This window comes from Pyrgilauda ruficollis, unplaced genomic scaffold (assembly GCF_017590135.1).
Source record: "Pyrgilauda ruficollis isolate IOZ18807 unplaced genomic scaffold, ASM1759013v1 scaffold55, whole genome shotgun sequence".
Lineage (NCBI taxonomy): Eukaryota > Metazoa > Chordata > Aves > Passeriformes > Passeridae > Pyrgilauda > Pyrgilauda ruficollis.
This window is the reverse complement of record NW_024527155.1, coordinates 5,994,102-6,012,006: the sequence shown is the minus strand read 5'-3', so window position 1 is coordinate 6,012,006 and position 17,905 is coordinate 5,994,102. Positions and strand designations below refer to the sequence as shown.

General features: G+C 42.1%; 1 protein-coding gene across 33 annotated transcripts in view; it reads left to right on the top strand.

The window, feature by feature from the left end:
• TNNT3 (troponin T3, fast skeletal type) overlaps positions 1 to 17,905 on the top strand; it is a 30,091-nt gene extending 12,186 nt beyond the window's left edge. For 3 of the 33 annotated variants that reach the window (XM_041481029.1, XM_041481015.1, XM_041481039.1), the window contains 13 exons: positions 213 to 227; positions 2,808 to 2,819; positions 4,005 to 4,016; positions 4,384 to 4,401; positions 8,492 to 8,510; positions 9,317 to 9,362; positions 10,170 to 10,286; positions 10,604 to 10,681; positions 10,947 to 11,060; positions 11,220 to 11,329; positions 12,154 to 12,244; positions 12,919 to 12,959; positions 17,518 to 17,905. In XM_041481029.1, the coding sequence (XP_041336963.1) occupies positions 213 to 227; positions 2,808 to 2,819; positions 4,005 to 4,016; positions 4,384 to 4,401; positions 8,492 to 8,510; positions 9,317 to 9,362; positions 10,170 to 10,286; positions 10,604 to 10,681; positions 10,947 to 11,060; positions 11,220 to 11,329; positions 12,154 to 12,244; positions 12,919 to 12,959; positions 17,518 to 17,566 (722 nt within the window). In that variant the 3' untranslated portion in view covers positions 17,567 to 17,905. Of the gene's footprint in view, positions 1 to 212; positions 228 to 2,807; positions 2,820 to 4,004; positions 4,017 to 4,380; positions 4,402 to 8,491; positions 8,511 to 9,316; positions 9,363 to 10,169; positions 10,287 to 10,603; positions 10,682 to 10,946; positions 11,061 to 11,219; positions 11,330 to 12,153; positions 12,245 to 12,918; positions 12,960 to 15,040; positions 15,082 to 17,517 lie in introns of all 33 variants that reach the window. The other 30 variants (XM_041481026.1, XM_041481013.1, XM_041481037.1 and 27 more) reach the window with 14 other exon arrangements.

Here is a 17,905-nt window from a genome sequence, read left to right as displayed (position 1 = left end):
TATTCAAACAACCCTTCCTCTCCACAGTTCTAATTGACATTCACATGTGCCTTCTATTTCTCACTTAATCTTATTAATGGTTTTTATCCCTTTAACACCCCCTCCACCACCTTGGCAAAGGAAAGTGTAAGGGTTTTTAATTATCCTCTGTTTCTTGCTCTAATTCTCTTATCTTTCTTTGCATCTCCTTCCCTGCTACTTCCCTTTTAAAGAAGTCCATGAACCAGGTATGTGACTTCTGAATTCCTCTGCGTCAATCTGAAGGGTTATTGTGTGCTGGAAATTCAATTCCACTTGGCAGTTTCACAATTGGGTCATGTGCTGAATTGGGACAAAATGGAAACTTTTGAACCAACCAAAAAAAAAAAAAAAAAGGAGGAACACTTTGTTGACAGCTTTTGAAAATTATGGTTTTTATTTAGTTAAAACATTTTGTTCCAACTTTTTTCCCCCCCTCTCTCCTTTATGGAAGATTTCCAAATTTTGAAATGAAAATTCTATTTTAGATGCTTCTGAAGCATTGCCTTTATGGATAATGTGGGGTGTATATAGTGTAATGCAAGAACAAATCTGGAATAAGAAGTTGCCACAAGGCAAAAAGTTTTGTTCCAGAGATGTTAATGTCTCTGCAGCCTTTATGGCTGTGAAATGTTTCTATTTTTTTTAAACTAAAATCTCAGCTATGTGTGTTCTGAAATATTGAAATTTAATTGGTACTCTGATTTATGTTGGAAAATTTTAACAGTAACTCTAGTATTATACTCAGGAATTCAAAGACAGTGGAAGTAAACATAAAAATCAAATATTAACGATAAACTGTAACTTGCAGCTTCCTCACACCTTTGACCAGTCATAATTTCCTCATCACTCTGTGATGCATAATAACGAGGATAAAGCTAACTGCTGCACGAAAAATGTAGTAACATTTTTTGTAGCCAAACATCTCAGTGTATGAGCTGTAATAACAGGCGCTTACCGGACTTGGAGCCATCCTCACAGTGCGTATGGGAATGTTACAATGGTCATTACCTGGGAAAACAGAAACTGAACTTGCAGTGTCCTCTAAACTGTCTGTGCAAATTATTCTGTGCCATTTGGAGTAGCTTTATTAAAGCAGTCACATCTCAGCAGCCTCCCAGCCCAGCTATTTCCCTCTGCCGTCCACAGAGGGGAGACCAGCCTCTTCCTTCAGAGCAGATTGATGCTTTTGCCAAGGCTGGAGTGAGGTGAAAGCTGATTGATTTTTACATGACTTAATACTTCAACATTCATCTCTTCACTGCTTCTTATGTCTGTCCTGTTCTCATCGCTTCTTGTTTCACATCCTTCTCTTCCCTTTTTAATCTTATTCATTTTTGTCTCTTAATCTTCACCTAAGGTTTTTCTGACTTTGGTTTGCACAAGCTAAAGGTCATTGCTTCCATCAGAGCTGTTCTGCCTGCCTCTGTACCTCTTTTCCATGCTATTTATTGAACTGCTACTCACTACTTGAGAGCTGGTTCTCTAGCATTGACAGATGTATGAGCTTGAAAGTTGTGCAAAACACAAGGTATTAACATAAGATAAAAAATAAAACCATAACCACAGCTTTCCCATGCTTTCTTTTCCTTCTGCAACATAAAGCACAATAAAACCAAAAGACAATGTAAATATAACAAGCCTAACAAAAAACTTCTATGGCAGAAGGAGACTGTCCCAGCTTTTCATGTAACTGCATGATTATTTAGTTTCTCTGTTATTAATGCTGTTTTTGCCTACCACATCTTCTAAGTCACAGCTTTGGCCTGCACAAGTCACAGTTGTTGCTGTTGTGGAATTCTTGCTCTAATTCTTTCATTTTTCCTTCTTGACTCTTTCCACCTAACCAAGCTCATACTTGTGACATCTAAATTCCTATGTATTAATCTGAAGTGTTCCTATACATAGGAATTTGAAGATGTTGAAGAATACCAGAATCGTGAAGAATCAATCAATTCTTGAAATTCCCTAAAACTTATTTTCCCCATAGGAAAGAATAAATATTGTTTGTAACTGAAGGATCACCATCTAAGAAGCTTAGAACAAGCTTTTTGTGTCCCTGAAAACTTTCAGGGATGTGATTACCCCATAGCCCCTGAGCTATGGGGGTTCCTGAACTGCAGAAACCCAAGCTGCTTACACTTGCAGAGAGTGGATTGCAGCAGGATTCTGGCACACACACTCAAGCATTTCTAGTCCTTTGCAGCAAAGACAAGCTCTGTGCAGACACAAACATTGTCAGTTCTGCAGAGCTAAGCCTGGAATTTCCTAGCGGAGATTCTTAGATGGTGGAGCTTCAGATGCAGGCATAGGGATGCATCCAAAGCAGTACCTCCTTCAGTAATTCTCACATCCTCATGCCAGCTCTGATAGCTAAAAGGGCAGCGGAAACCTAGGTAACACTAAATGCTTGTAAAACTCTCTTCTTGGGTATGTTTTCTTTCAAATTTAAGGATTATCAGTGTTACTACATTTGCCCATGGCTTATAAATTCTCATGGTTTAAACTGTTACAAATCATCAACATTCAAATTCCCTTTATCTTTTGTTTCTATGGCATCTCCTTCCTATCTACTTCATACCCTACACCCCCTTCTACTTCATTACCCCTGTAATTACACCCCTTTTTCACTCTTATTAACAGTACATCCCTATAACTTGGTCTGCAAATTATACTTCTCCAACCCACTCTTACCAAAGTTTGAGGTGGTCCCTTCCTGCATAACTTATTTCTAATTATTTTATCTTCCTTTCCTGTGTTTTTCCCTTGACACATCCTACTAAATGAAGCCCCCCCTCCAGGTATGTGATTTAACTTCTAAACTCCCTGGTGTCTGTCTGCTGGGATGGTGTGTGTGAGAACTGAATACAAGGTGACAGGGGATAACAACTGATCAGTTGAGGATGGATTATAACTTGCATGCCTTTGGGGTGGTTCTATTTCAGTTTAGTATTTTTTCTCAGTGAAGTATAATCATCAGTAAGGAGGAGGAAACACTCGTTGCATGAAAATTTCACTAGAAACTGGGGGAACACACATGTGCTATTGTGAAAGGGTAGCTCAGCAAAAAGTCTCCTTGTGGAATGCATTACATTCTGCCCTGTGATATGAGAATGAATATTTCTTCCTATAGAGGAGGATTTATTTAAAATCTCAGGGCAGAATTTGACCCATCGACTGTACATAGGGAATATAAACACTGTGAGAGTTTGTGGTTTTTTAATGCCTGCTTTGCAAAACATTTGGTGGTGTGTGTGTATGGCTGAAAGCAAAATCTACTCTGCAAATTCACATTGCTGATCTATTCCTGCTTTGCCAAAACCCAGAAGAATGACATGTAGACCTGCACAGACTTCTAATGAACATTTTCTTCCTATGAAGTAATCCATTTGTAATTTTACATTGCAAATGGATTCGAAGAGCAGCAGTACATTTATACAGACATCAATGTTGTCTTCAAGGAAGAAAATGGCCTGAGCCATAGATCTAGAAGGGAACTGAGCTTCTTTGGAAGTTAGCTGAACGTTGATGATGATTTATGGCAGGTATTTCAGCAGGTTTCTGAACCACAGTGCGTTTATTTCAAATGGCTGAAATACTGCTGTAGTAAAGGATGGGTCCAATAGTGCTTTGAGAGTGCTGGCTATGTTCATGTGCATATTTCCAATCAATGTAAACCTCAGTACACTGTGCTGTCAGGTTGTGCTTTATGCCATATGATGATGAGAAGTGTTTCTTAAGCACTGCACTGTTATCATAAATCTGCCTCTTTTACCCTTCCTGTTCTGTGACTTCTCTTTATGCGTTATTTCAAATGTAAATATTTTACATGTTTACTTCTTAACTTCATTCTTGCCTCCCCTTTTCCTCTCTGCCCCTTCTCCCTGTTGGCTCAGAAGCTCTTCTGGTGTGTGAAATAACTGGTTTCTTGTTCTCATTCTCTTGTTGTCTATCTCAACTTGTTCCATGACACTTCACACCTGAAGTTCATGAGCCAGGTATGTGACACAACTTCTGGTTTACTCCACCTAGGTGCAACACCAAAGTGTGTATGTGTGTGAGAGAGGGAGAGAACAGGAGTCCTGGGCTAGCAGAAGAGAAGAAAACAAAAGAAACAAACATTAACCACAACTATAATTTGCAGCTAAGACAGCTCCTTTAACCTCCATGCTTACTGCTGCTTTAACATTACAGCATTTTCTAGTCCTGACAGTCTCTCCAGTTTTCTGCCTGCCTTAGTTCACTAATTCCTTTATTTTTTCCTCTGGTCTCTTTTTCAGGATTCCAAGAGCTTTAAATAACTGTTCTGTTTTGTTTTTTCTATTTCCTGTCTTTCCATCATTGCTTGCACCATGACAACAGCAGAGGAAGCTCATGAGGAAGGTATGTGGTGTGCCTACAGACCCTCCTCCTTTTTCTCTTTCAGTGCTGGGGAAACAGTGTCAAAACCACTGACATTGTTCAAGAGAAAAGAGAGTATGGGGGGGAAATGATCTCTCTAGATGAATTTCAATGAACATGGAGAATGGGACATTTGTTAGCAAAGTCAAATCACCAAATAGGTGGTTTTCCTTCTTGTTCCATCTTGTTTCTTGTTCTTGTTCCATCTCCGGAGAGTCCAAGGTTCCCAGGATAACAGGGAGGGAGTGGGGACAGGTGCTCTTAGAACAGTGCTGGTTGTGGATTGACTGCTGTGCTTCTTCTCTTTTTCTTCTGTCCTCCAACCTACAGCCAATGAAGAAGGCGAATACAATGATGGTAGCTCAGTGTTGTCTTAAGACAACAAAGTCATCTTTCTAACATCTCACTCTCTTTTATGTGTCTGGTTTTGTTCCTCGCTTTATTTTAAATTCAGAAACTGGGCCAAAACATCTCTGCTGCAAAGAATCGCTCACTGTGCATATCCAATCACCCTTGGGGAGTCATTAGTGTGTTGAGAAGCCTCTACATCCTCATTAGGACAGTAGATGGTGAAAATCAAGCTCTAAAAGCTTGCTCTGGACTTGTCTTTTAGCCAGAATCTGTTGTGTCCTAGCTCTCATCAGCAAAATATAACTCCAAAAAATCAGGAAAGAATCTCTTAAATCTTAGTGGTGTGTTTGGAAATGGAGCTGAGCCCTGCATAGACATGCATCACCCACACACCCTTAGGTGGTCATGGCCTCCAGGCCTGAATCTACAGAAATGTAAACTTCTGCTCAAGCCATGCACTTACAACTGTGCTACACATTAAACATCTCTTGTAATACTTGGGTGCTGGGGCACACAGGCAGGGACAAGACTCATGTGAAAGGACCAAACCTAAATGTGTGCAGGGTCAGTGTTGCTCTTGTAGAAGATAACTTAGCCCCTCCCTGGCCAGTTTAAACATATAGAAAGTTCTTATGGAGTTTTAGAGGCTGTTGAAGTAACTGGGTTCTTCCTGACTGCCCCAGCCCCCAGAACACCCAGGCACCTGCTTCAAAAGACAAAGCCCAAGGTCACTTGAAAACACCCTGCATTTTCTGTGTTTCCTTGTTTTGTTTAATTTTGCTTTTGTAGGTTAGGTTTTTTTCTGTTGTTGTTCTTTTATTTTAATTTTCTTGCTCGCTTTTCAGGCTTCTTTTTTAATTTAGGGAAGTACCCTGAGGACCTTCCTGAGCCCCTCTCTTTCTTTTTCTCATTCTTTTCTTTTATTTTTAATAGCATATTGATTTCCTTTTTTTCCCAAGGACACAGTGTGAGTTAGATGTGTTGCTCCTGAGAAGTGGGATTAAGGGAGGTTGTTTAGGGATTTCTGAGTGAAATCAAGGCAGTTCAGATGGATTCCCAGAGAAGGAGAGCACCGTGTGAATGCCTAAAGACTGGGCAGGAGCAAGCAGGGTGTGCTGTTTTGGTGGTGTATCCTCTCCCTGCGCAAAGCCTTTCGGAAACCAGAAACTCAAAGACTCTCTCATCACCAGGGCAGTGAATTTGGATTTGCAGTGTCTCTTGCCTTCTTTTGGCAGGGTTCTCTGTGGGGATTTTGTCTCAGCCCCTGGCTCACAGTCAGAATGACTGGAATGTCAGTCAAAATCCACCACAGGAACAGGAATTTGCTATAATTCCTGCTTGTCAACAAATTTTGGCCCAGTTCCTTGACTCGGTGTCTTGAAAGAAAGGGCATTTCAAAATAAATCCCATCCCTGGACTGCTTTTGGTTCATACAGTATGGACAAAGGCTGAGTCATGCATTGCAGAGGATAGATTTTTTCCTGTTTAATTTTTAATAAAATACCCCTTTTTCTGGTTTTCTGGAGGTACCTTTAAGAATTCTAACTACAATTTCTTATTTCAAGAACTAACCTTATTTTTTCATTTTTACAATTGTTTGTTGGAGTGCTGATTTGGTGGGAGCTGAAACCAAATTCACACACTTATTGACACACAGGTGTCGATCCTGGCAACCAAGATCAACAAACAAAACCAGTTATTTCCTGTCTACTCTTTCCCCCCCCCTCTCTTTGAAGTGTTACTAACTGGAAGCTTTAAGCCAAACAGGAATGTCTATGAAAATTATCTGGGTATGTCATGAAGGAAGGAAATCCTGTGTAAATAACATACCTGATAGACTGGTTAATTATAATTACTTTTCCTCTCTCCAGGTAAAAGGCAATTTAGCTAACATGTTAAAAAGCTCACTGGCTATTTGAAAAGCAAAACAAATTAAAAAATAAGTGGAGGAATACAAAAGCATGCTGTTGGCTAATGGTATTTTTTCTTCGGCAGTGATTTGGGACTTCCTTTATAGTGGAGCAGTCTAAAACACATTTGTAATTACATGCTGTTTATTTTCTTAGCATTGCTCTGGCATCTGGAGGCCTCAACTGAGATATGTTTTGGCAGGCAATGTTCTTGCAGTAAATGAGAAAAGTCTACCCCCTAAAATGGCATTAATGAAATTTGTATGGGAAAGAGTGGAAAAAAAGGAAATGTTGGTTTCTGATTTCTTTTACACATCTCTCACATTTTTTCTCTTGGTTATCTCAATAACCCATTTCCAACCATTCTCAATTTTTTGTTATCCAACACCCTTACATCTGATTGCCTCAATAAATTTTTTTCCAGTGTAAGTTTTTTACTATTTTCCCCTCTTATAATATTTAATTTTATTTTTTGTAATTTTTTTTCTATTTGCTATTCCAAATTTCCCCCATCAGTCCCCAAACTGCTGGATAAAAATAAGCATTTGAAAAAATTTAATATCTTTCTGAATTACAACATCGATAACAGGGTTCATGCATCTGCTACTGAAGTGGTTATTCTTACTTTTACTTTACAACTATAATTTTTTTTTTACCAGATTCAGTAGGCTGTGAGCTTTTTTACCTCAGTTCCTCCCACTGAGCCAACACAGGGAGAGTCTTGTACCACAGAATCCATCAGCATCCCTGAAAGTTCAAATGTAGTGTGTGGTTATGAAAGTCAACCTGGGTCTCTGAGAGAATGAGCCAGAATAAACACATAGGTTTAATTTATTTCTGTTTGTGAGAGTAACAGCACTGAACTTGCTGGCATTGTGCTGGAGTTAATAACTAAAGTTTAAAAAGAATAGCAGGGCGGGGAGTTGACGGCAAGCACAAATGTGAAGAGAGTAACTCACAAGACCAGCACATGTCTGAGAGCCAGGGAAAGGTCACTTGTTGCAAAGGAACAATTCTCACTGCCACAGGGCCCAGGCTGGCAGTCTCTGTGATGGTTTGGCCTGCCTGTCAGGGCATTTTGCCTCTCCTGGAGATGGAAAGATCATTCCCATTAATGCCCATGGGAATTGTGCATGTACCTCAGCAGGAGAGGATGCTTGCTAAGAGAGGATGGCCTTTCCAAGCTGGGTTTGAGGAGCACCACACAGTGCAGAAGAATAAGTTATCATCCCCAAGGCACTGAGGTATCGCAGGGACACGTGTCCTGAGATGTCTTAGAAGCCAGTGAACCTGGAGAAAATGTGTGTCATAAAGGTTTTCCCCTCCTGGCCTCCATGTGAGGCATTTGAACAAAACTGGTGAAGCCTGTTTATCACTGAGATACGCTATTGTGAATTTGAGTTAACTTTAACAAAAAAAGTGCTGATTGAAAAAGCCATCATTTTCTTCTACCCTCCAGCCCAGCTGGCCTCCTTAGAGCTTTGGTCAGGATGGTTTGAGAAAAATAATTTTGCATTTACATAAAACCACTGCTTTCCAGATGCTACGTTTGGGAATTTTATACAGTCTCTTGATTCTTTTCCGCCAAATTCTGTTTCGAGGGTAAAAACAGATTCACTCCTAGCAAAAGGGGTGTGTGAGTGTGTATATTTGTTTTGGAAGTGCTTGAGATTTAACCAGTTTCTCTGTATGTTTCCCCTAAGATTAAATTTCCCTTCCCTCCTTTTACTTTAGCAGCTGGCGTGATCTCTGTTGTTTTAACTGTCTTCCTCTTTTTCCCTTCCTGTTTTGCTACGTCCTTCCAAATACAGAGGAGAAGCCCAGAATAAAGTAAGTATGACGGGCAGGGTTTCAAAACCCTGGGATCATTTTCCTGGTCTAGCAGAAGCCCTTAGATTCTCTAATAGGCAAATGGCCACCAGAAGCCTTTATCCAACTCTGCCTCACAGAACATCCATCTGTTTGCTCCTGCATGCCTTTCCAGGATGTCTGCTTCCTTTAGAGGATGCCTTAGCAGCAGTTACTGGCCTGGGCCTTATGACCTGTTCCTGGTAGAGTCAGAGAATTCATGGACTGTCTGAGATGCAGAGGGCTCACAATACCCCAAAATACAGGCAGCTCCAGAGTAAGAGAGCTTACTCTCCTGTGTGAGAGGACATGGCTGGGAAACTGCCCTCTCCATCCAGGATCTCTGACAATGGAAAGGGTGGCAAAAGTTGGGCTGGGCTGAGTTGAGCTTTACTAAGGTCTCCTTCTGGCTCTGGGCCCCAGCACCTCTCCTTCCCACTCTGCCAGCTGCCCAGGATGGAGTGTACAGCCCTGCACAGGCAGACTCACAGACAAACACCTTTCCATGCGGTAGGGAATGACCAAAGGCTTTGGGAATAAAGAGGGGTTTTAGGGATAACTCCCTGCCCTGCACAATCTTCCAGGAAGGACAGTGGTCCTTAGGACTTTTCTGCAGTAGTTTTCCACTGATGTGCTCCTTCACCCCTCCCTATCTCCACCAACATTCCTCCTTGTCAGCATGGTTCCTGAGGGCAGGGCAGGGCAGGATAGGCTTTTAAAAAAGCTGCATATTCTTTAAGATTAAAATCCTTTATTTTTCTTTTCTTTTTGTTTTTGACTTTCTGCAGACTAACTGCTCCTAAAATACCAGAGGGTGAGAAAGTAGATTTTGATGTAAGTATTCCTGAGACTGGCTGTGTTAGTCCTTTGTACCTGATAATAGACATGAGTGCAAACCCACAAAACTCCTCCTGCATTGGATATTGCTGAGGGTAAAGACAAAGACAAAAGTATGGTTGACTTGCCATTTGATTTTAGCAAAAGGCTACTCTCTGCTCCCTGAAACATCTGAATGCATTCACTGATAATGTGACTAAGCTGAAGTAATGTATTTCTTTTTTTGTTTGTTTGTTTGTTTGTTTATCTCCTTGAATCTTTGAAGCCATTATGAGGAGAAATAAAGTGTTTTAGGGATCTCAGATCCCTAAAGCCCTAAGATCATCTCAGATCCCTAAGCCATGTTGCAAATGGCTTGAAAGTTGCAGGCCCTTATCTGTTGCTGAGCAAAACTATCTAAAATTACAATAAGTAGAGATCCAAACACTTTCCTAGCAAGTTGCTACAAAAATGAAGAAATTCTGGTGTTGAAAACCTCCACAGAAATATTTGCTTTGCCCAAAATGCAGGAATATTTTCTAGGTACGATTTCTATTACAAAGCCAAGAGGAGGCAGCTGAGTATATGCAAAGATAGATGTGTAAGCAAAGCCAGGGATACGACATGGTGTGGAGAAATGGGAGATTTGGATTCTTTACACTTCTGGGCCCTTGACTGTTGCATGGATGAGTGTCTGATTGCACCAACAGCCATTTAAGTTAATCCATAGATTTCCATGTTTCTCTGTGTATTGCACAGTGCTGGGAATGTCCAGGACATAATACTAGAGCAATATGGACTTAATGAGTTTTCCTGCTTTTTTAGGACATCCAAAAGAAAAGGCAGAACAAAGACCTGATTGAACTGCAAGCCTTGATTGACAGCCACTTTGAAGCCAGAAGAAAGGAAGAGGAAGAGCTGGTTGCCCTCAAGGAGAGAATTGTGAGTCCTTGTACTGCATTTCCCTGTACTAGATGGAGAAATCATCTGCAGATGAGAAGCTGAAACTGCTTTGACAGAAAGCTGCGCTGTCATGTACAATGACTGCTCAAGTCATCATCAAATGGCTTCTCCCCTCATTTGTCCCCTCTTAGCCCCTTGTTTTATATCTGAGAATTGCACAAGAGACCTTCTGCATGCTCTAGAAAGAGAGAAGGTGGCTCACATTCAGTGAAGCAAAGCTCTTGGTAGTGGGTGCAGCAGTGGAGGCAGGTAGAGCCATGGTGGTGATGCACTGCCTCTGCCACTGCTCCCTGCAGGAGAAGCGCAGAGCCGAAAGAGCAGAGCAGCAGAGAATCCGGGCTGAGAAGGAGAAGGAGCGTCAGGCAAGGCTTGCGGTAAGTGTCTTTGCTTCCCTCTCCTTGTCCCTGCATCCAACTGGAGAGATCTCTATAGACAGAAAAACTACAGGTTCTGCCTACCTCAGTCCAGAGGTGAAATGACCACTCTCCTAGAGCAAGGGCAGAAAACAGGATGCTGTTTGTGCCCTCGCTAATTCTCATCAATGTACTCCTCTGATCACATTCCCTGCACTGACACTGGCTGCTGGGGAAGCTGGGAGTCTGCCCTGGATTAACTTGTTTTGTGTGTTGCACTCCACAGGAGGAGAAGGCACGGAGAGAGGAGGAAGATGCCAAGAGAAAAGCTGAGGATGATCTGAAGAAGAAGAAGGCTCTGTCCTCCATGGGTGCAACATACAGCAGTTATCTGGCTAAGGTACAAATAATGGAGTGATGAAAGAAGTATGAAAACATTAAACCATTAAGTTGACTGGGAACAGTCTTCATTAGATATTGAGAAAACAGCCCAATGTTGAAATTGTTTCATTCAGGCTTAATTTCTGAATGCTGACATTAATTGATGTTCTGAAAATAGGCTGACCAGAAGAGAGGGAAGAAGCAAACAGCTAGAGAGACGAAGAAGAAGGTCCTGGCTGAGAGGCGCAAGCCCCTGAACATTGACCACCTTAACGAAGACAAGCTGAGGTAACATGTTTATCCTAATTTATGGAATGATACTGATATCTGGTTTCACTGTCCTGAAGTCTTCTCTGGTGATAAAAGGAGGTAGAGGAGGGGACCTTCCTTGAAATTCATCATGGGACACACTTAAGTTGTGCCCTTGCTTAACCTGGAGAATGGAGGAGAAATGGGAATGTTAGGGAAGTGTTGAAATGGTTTGGTAGCCCTCTAGCTGTGCTCCAGGCATAGCTCTGTTAGCCTCTCCTGCTAATTAGGATTAGTTGCTTACAGGACTAGCTCTGGGATTAGCTGAACAAGCCTACAGACTGGTATCTGTAGCATTCCCAGGGGTGAGTTAATGCTGCTAAGGTATGAAAAGGATCTCCATGAAGGCTGGAGGTTTGGAAGCAGAGTGCTCTGGTGCAGTCATCAGATGATAGTCTGGACTGCACATGTTGGAGTTTACACATGACTGAAAGATGAAGTTGGCTCGCCTCAGCCCTGATACAGATGAGATTGCACAATGGCAACTCCTCTGCTTATCTGGGTGACCTTCAGAGTCCTCCTTCCTTCTTGTCTGATTCCACTGCAGTCTTACCTTTATTAAGAGTTAGGGGGAAAACTAGAGGAATTATGTTAATGTGTGACACATACAAGACTGCAAGTCTAAAAGATCTGAAGGTGAGAAAAATGTGACCTTAAAAATGATGAGTAGCTTTAAGAGAACACAGAGGGTTTACAGGAAGATGTGCGAGTGGCATTAAATAAAATTAATTATTAATGATGTGAAAACAATAGAACATATCTGATGTCATGTGCTTCTTCGGTCTTCCCCCATAAAAACACAGGGACAAAGCTAAGGAGCTGTGGGACTGGCTATATCAGCTGGAGACTGAAAAGTATGATTTTACAGAGCAGATCAAGAGGAAAAAATATGAGGTGAGTTGAGAGGCTATTTTGCTAATGGCACTGGGTCCAAAATGTAAAAAACTCTCTGATTTATCTGGCAAAAGTCATGTTGTGACATTATTTGGGTCTCCAGTGACCCTGTGCAATATTTATGTAGCAAAATGCTTGGAACTGCATTCCCCTAACATACATACTTGAACTGGATTTCACATTTTAGGCTGAAATTGAATAGATCACTTCTAAGGTTTTCAGTGCCCAATGGAAAATGGACACCCTGCCCTCTCCTGAAACATTGTTCATTCTCGTTTATCCATAGGTAACTGTGGCCTGAAAATTCTGTAACTCTCAGTTCACACACCTCCATTGCAAAGTAATATTTTTAGATCCATCTTTGATTTAAAATTTGAATGTTGTAAGTTTTATTCCATCCCAGACAGATTACCTGTGGCCTGAGCTCTCTAGAGTCACTGAAAACTGTCTCCAGACAGGAGCATCTGACTGAAGTGTCATATGGTAACAGAAAGTGGACGTGTTCCCTTTACACAGTCACTGGATAGGGCGGCACTCACCCGCATTAGTCAGTGTCAGTGGCTGAGAAATCCTACTGGATCTCTCTGTCTCGCTCTCCTTTTAACTCCCAATCACACAGACACATGCTGACAGGCAGTGAGCAACACCAATGTAACTATCTCAATCTCTCTTAGATTTTAACAATGCGTTGCAGGCTGCAGGAGCTTTCCAAGTTGTAAGTACAATGAACTTGCCTGTGTAACAGCAGCAGCAAAGGCTACCAAATGCATGAGCCTGCCGCATGGTCAGAGCCAGGCGCCAGACGGGAGCTGGCACTTGGCTCCAAGTCCAGAGAGAAAAGAGAAAAATGGATCTTGTGTCTCTCCATTAACTTCCTTTTTCTCTCCCTTTCCATTCTTTGAAAAGATGTGAAGTGGTAATTTAGGAAAAGAGTAGAGTGTCCAACAGGGATTTGGTTAAAGAACTGAGCATGTAATCTATTGAGAACACCTTAAAATAATTCCCTATCCAAAATTCTGTATCCAGAATACTGGTGTTACACCCATGGGAGTATCACCATGATGCACCTGGGGTACGTGAAGAAACTTAGGGATACACGTGTAATAGCTTGGACTACAGTGTATAGAGAATAGTATGGGGTTTGGAAAGCTTCTCCACCTTGTGGCACGTGGTTATCTAGATCCAGAATACTGCAGTATACTTAATGATAACCGGCCAAGTGGGTGTGGAAAAACAGGAAATAAGGCAGTGCCAGGGGAGGGGTACATGCTATGATAATGAGACCATAAAGAACAAGGAGACCAAGTACAAAGAATGAACAAAGCGGAAGGAAAATGCACAGCTAAGATGGGAGAGGAAAAGTGGAAGAATAAAGGGAGGATGACAGCAGGAAAAAAAATGAGGAGAAAGGTAAGTGAAAATAGGAAAGAGAATGAAGGAGACACAAGCAAGGATGCAAGGGAGAGAAAAAGAAAGGAAGTGGGACACAGAGAAGTAGAACCATTCTTTAGCTCTAGTGTCTGTTGCTCTTTGGTGCTTCATTGGAGAGTGAGTGTCATAGTCACGATCATAAAGTTATGACTGAAGGTAAGTATTAAGTGCTTGGGTCAAACTGAAGACAACTGGTTCTCCTCAGCACTTGGGGAAGAGACTTGGTTGGAAAACAGCAATTTAAATTGCTGTGACAAATACTAAAACTTCCACAAGTAAGTATAAAAGCAAGTGATCTGTTGATCTTTCCTTGCTTGTGTTGTCCTGTTCCCAGTAATATTTCAGTCTCTTATGTTTTTTCTGTTTGCCATGGAAAGATGTGAGCCACGAATTACCAGTTCTTGGGACAACCGGAATGTATGACTTTTGTTTTTCTTTTTTGCACGCTGGGAATGTCAAGTGCAACTTTGAATATTCAAAATTTGGGTCATCAATTCTTGGCAGAGCCGGTGCAGAATTTTGAGTTGCACCAAAAGCAAAGCGTTACCTCGTCGCAAGGGCATTTCTTCAGTCCAGGAAAACTAAGTTGAACACTGACTCAGTTACAAATGAGAAGATGAAGGGGCAAAAGTCTCTATCACATCCTAATGTTTTGAAGGCTTTTCCAGTACATGAGTCCCAGGATTTCAGAAATGAGTCCAGGCCTACAGACCAAACTGAGTTACTAAGTCAGATTATAACATGTTTATCCCCTGCAAGGTAGGTGTTTCCTCTCCTATGCATCAGGTCATCTTCTCTTATTAAATGAGTGGCTGGGAAAGTGGTGAGTGCTGCAAGCTCCTCACCTCCTGCTGGGCCAGCCAGCAAAAGGTATTCCAGCAGAATGTGATACCCATCTTCCATTCCTGAGGTCCCCATCCAAAGACCACTGAAGATCTTTGGGTTTACACAAACACCTGATGTACAGGATTAAGGGAAGAATGAGAAGGTGACATTGAAACATGCAGGTGATGGAGCCATCTGAGAGCTTTCCAGCTGGCCAAGGTGACATTCATTCCAGTTCACCTGCCTGCAGTTTGACATGTGAGTTCAGAGGAGATTAATTTCAATATGTAGAAGCACTTCTAGTAAGGATTATAAAATTCTAGTTCTTCTGTCCCTTGACATGTGAAGGTGGTTTGCAGATTTATTGCCAAGAAGTAACATTTCTGTCCTTCAACCACGGGTGAGCTTTTATTTCCAAGAAAGTATTAATTCCTCCTACAGGTGCCTGTTTTGAGCACTTTGGCAGGTAAAATTCTCCTCTCCTTGAGGGAACAAGGTTTCTTTGTCTCTAAAAACCCTGGTCATGTATGTTGTTTGCAGATTGTCACCCTCAGAAACCGGATCGATCAGGCCCAGAAGCAGTAAGTATTTATATCCCCTTCCTAGCTCCTGGCTTGGGGATATCTTCTCAGTGTTCAAATGTGTCACTTCAGCCTCAGCACTGACATTTTCTTGTTGCAATGAAATGGGGCTAGAGATGGAAAGGCCACTCCCATCCTGCCTCACATTGAGAAAATGAAGGGAAAACTGAAGTGAATGTAACACCTAACAAGAACAAACCATGTTTCTTCACACCATACCTACAAAAATTTCCTCTGCTTATTGCTGGGCTTTTCAAACACCTGACTGAGGTGCTTTGAATACTTGAGGGAATACAACCCTTGTTTATGAAGGATAAACAAGTGGTTGCTAAGGTTACAAAGAATGGTGTGTAACAAAACTAACATAATGGGATTACTCTTGTGAGTTCTTTTCACTCATCTCTCTCCCACTTTTCCTTCAACACAAGACTATTTAATTACTTTTTTGAGTCTAATATCTTTATTCTATGTATTTTTAATGGATTTCTGAGATACCAGGGGTAGACACAGCTTGAGGGTTAGCAAATGCAGAAAACTAACACTCACAGAGAAGTAACTGTAGGGCAGAAAGGGAGGAGAGCTCTCCAGTGGTGGGTTTGCTCTTCTCTGTGCATCTCTATCTTTTTACCTAAGTTATGCCAGGAATGAAGCAGTGGTCTTCGGTGATATCTTTGGGATGACAAGAGTGTGACCAGTTACTGCCTTCCCACTTCCCCAAAACACCCTGACTTATCAAATGAATGTAACACTGGGGGTTTGCTTGTAATGCCAAACATAAGGCTTGACCTTCCCGTGGTATTTTCGTACAGAGCTGTAGGCTGATAAACCTCAGCAGAATGTGCAGCTGCAGAAGGATGCCAGCGTTTGTCTGGATGTTCCTGCTCTTGTGGGGCGCTACCACACCATCCACAACAGGCCACTGCCTGCTTGTTCCCCGAAAAGACATGGTACTCTTCCAGGACATCATTTGAAAATGAAAATCTGCACTGGGATGCCCAGAGCTAATGAGATTTCTGTGTGCTTAAATTTCTATCCACGCTAGACACTATCATTCCAAAGCAGTGCCTGACGGTGTGTTATATCAAATGAGTCTCTTGTTTCAGACTTTATTAAATCTCCTTAAGCACACTCTAAAGGTTAGGTGTAACATCAAACATCACAGGTGCTTGTGGACATTAAAGGACTCTGTCTTTGTTTGAGGAGCTATGCAGTTCCTACACCAGGTTTTGAACCTTCAGAAAGGCTGGCAAAAGGGACATGAAGCTTAATTTAAGATAAGCAGAAAGTGCATACTCTCTTTTATGCAAACCATCAATTTTTTTCAAATATACCAAGCCTATCTTGGTCAAAGGTAAAGTATCGACTCTGTGTGTGTCTCTGTCACTGTGCTACATCCTTCTGTAAATATGGCTGGCTCTTGAACCAATCCATGGGGCAGCACAACAAAAATCTCCCCAGGTGTGATGTCCCCATGTTTTTCTTCTCCATGGAGGAACCAGCGGTTCTGAAGAAAGGCCCCTGTTGGCAGCAAGGCCCCATCACCTTGTGCTTGGTCCCCAACCCCACACTCTGCATGTCCTTTGGTTCAAGAAGCAGCCTCATCATTGTGTGTGTGAGCTGGAAGGGTTTGGGGGTGTGCTGAGCCCCACAAACCAAGGTGCTGCTAATGGGAACTAGTACAGAATCTAACTCAACTAACTTCCTGCCCAGCCCCATTCTGAGTTCAGGCTTCTCAGGCAGAAGGTAAGTGGCTTGCATGTAGGATTGTCCTTCTGTGTGTAAGAACTCTTGGAGAGAGTTTGCCTCAGGTGCTTTGAGTGGGGAGTGTAGCTGGACTGCTCCCACAGACCTTGAACAAGACAGGGATGTTGATATGAGAGCAAGCCTAAAAAGTTGTTTGGATTGTTTTGGAGGCTCTTGCTTTCATGATATAAATAGCCACCCTGACTTTGCTAGAGCAAAGCACTTAGTTGTATTTAAATTAGTGTTCAGCTTTTTGCCTCCACTACTGAATGGAGCATCTGGAGAATTTGATCAGAGCTCTTTCATACCGAGCAAATTTCTCTAGATAGAGCTCTAAGTCCTAAAATCCAGAGCATAGCAGATTTGTATTCAGAAAATATCAAGTCTGTGCTTGCATAGACCTGTCGCTTAGTTCGGAGACCACCTGGATTTCTACCCTGATAATCCAGGAGTCTGGAAGGGTCCATCTCTTTCAGGCATGCACATCCTACCTTTCACACTAAGAGCCCAGGGGGAATATTTTTCCACAATATTAACAATATTTTCCTCAGGATGTGGTCAATGGCAGGTGTGCCCAATATGTGAGAAGTGAAAGCAGCTGAAACCTTATCTAGGAGTCAGAAATACAGAGTGGCCATAGAGCCCCACTGCTTCCATCCTGCTGACATGTTTTTCTTTCCTTTTGCATTGTAGCAGCAAGAAGGCAGGAGCCAAGGGCAAGGTTGGTGGGCGCTGGAAGTAAAGAACCAGGCAGGATGGCCTTTAATGGTGTGCTGAACCCCTGCTGGTCTCCTCTTTCCTCCTTCACCGATCACTTGTGTTCTCATGCCTTAATGATAACAAAAATCACATCAGCCTGGATTGGCTATTGCTGCTGCTTTTCTTCCTGGAGGGGTCTGGTGGCTTCCTCAGGCAAGGGGAAGCAGGTTCCCTGTGGAACTGGGATGACTCCTTGCTGGCATCTTCAATTCCTGCTGAGCATGTCCCTTATCCTCCTGATACCAGCCCTATGCTGTCCTGTAGATTGCTATGTACAAATCTCTGGATTTTGTAAATAAAGCATAACCAGTACCTACTCCAA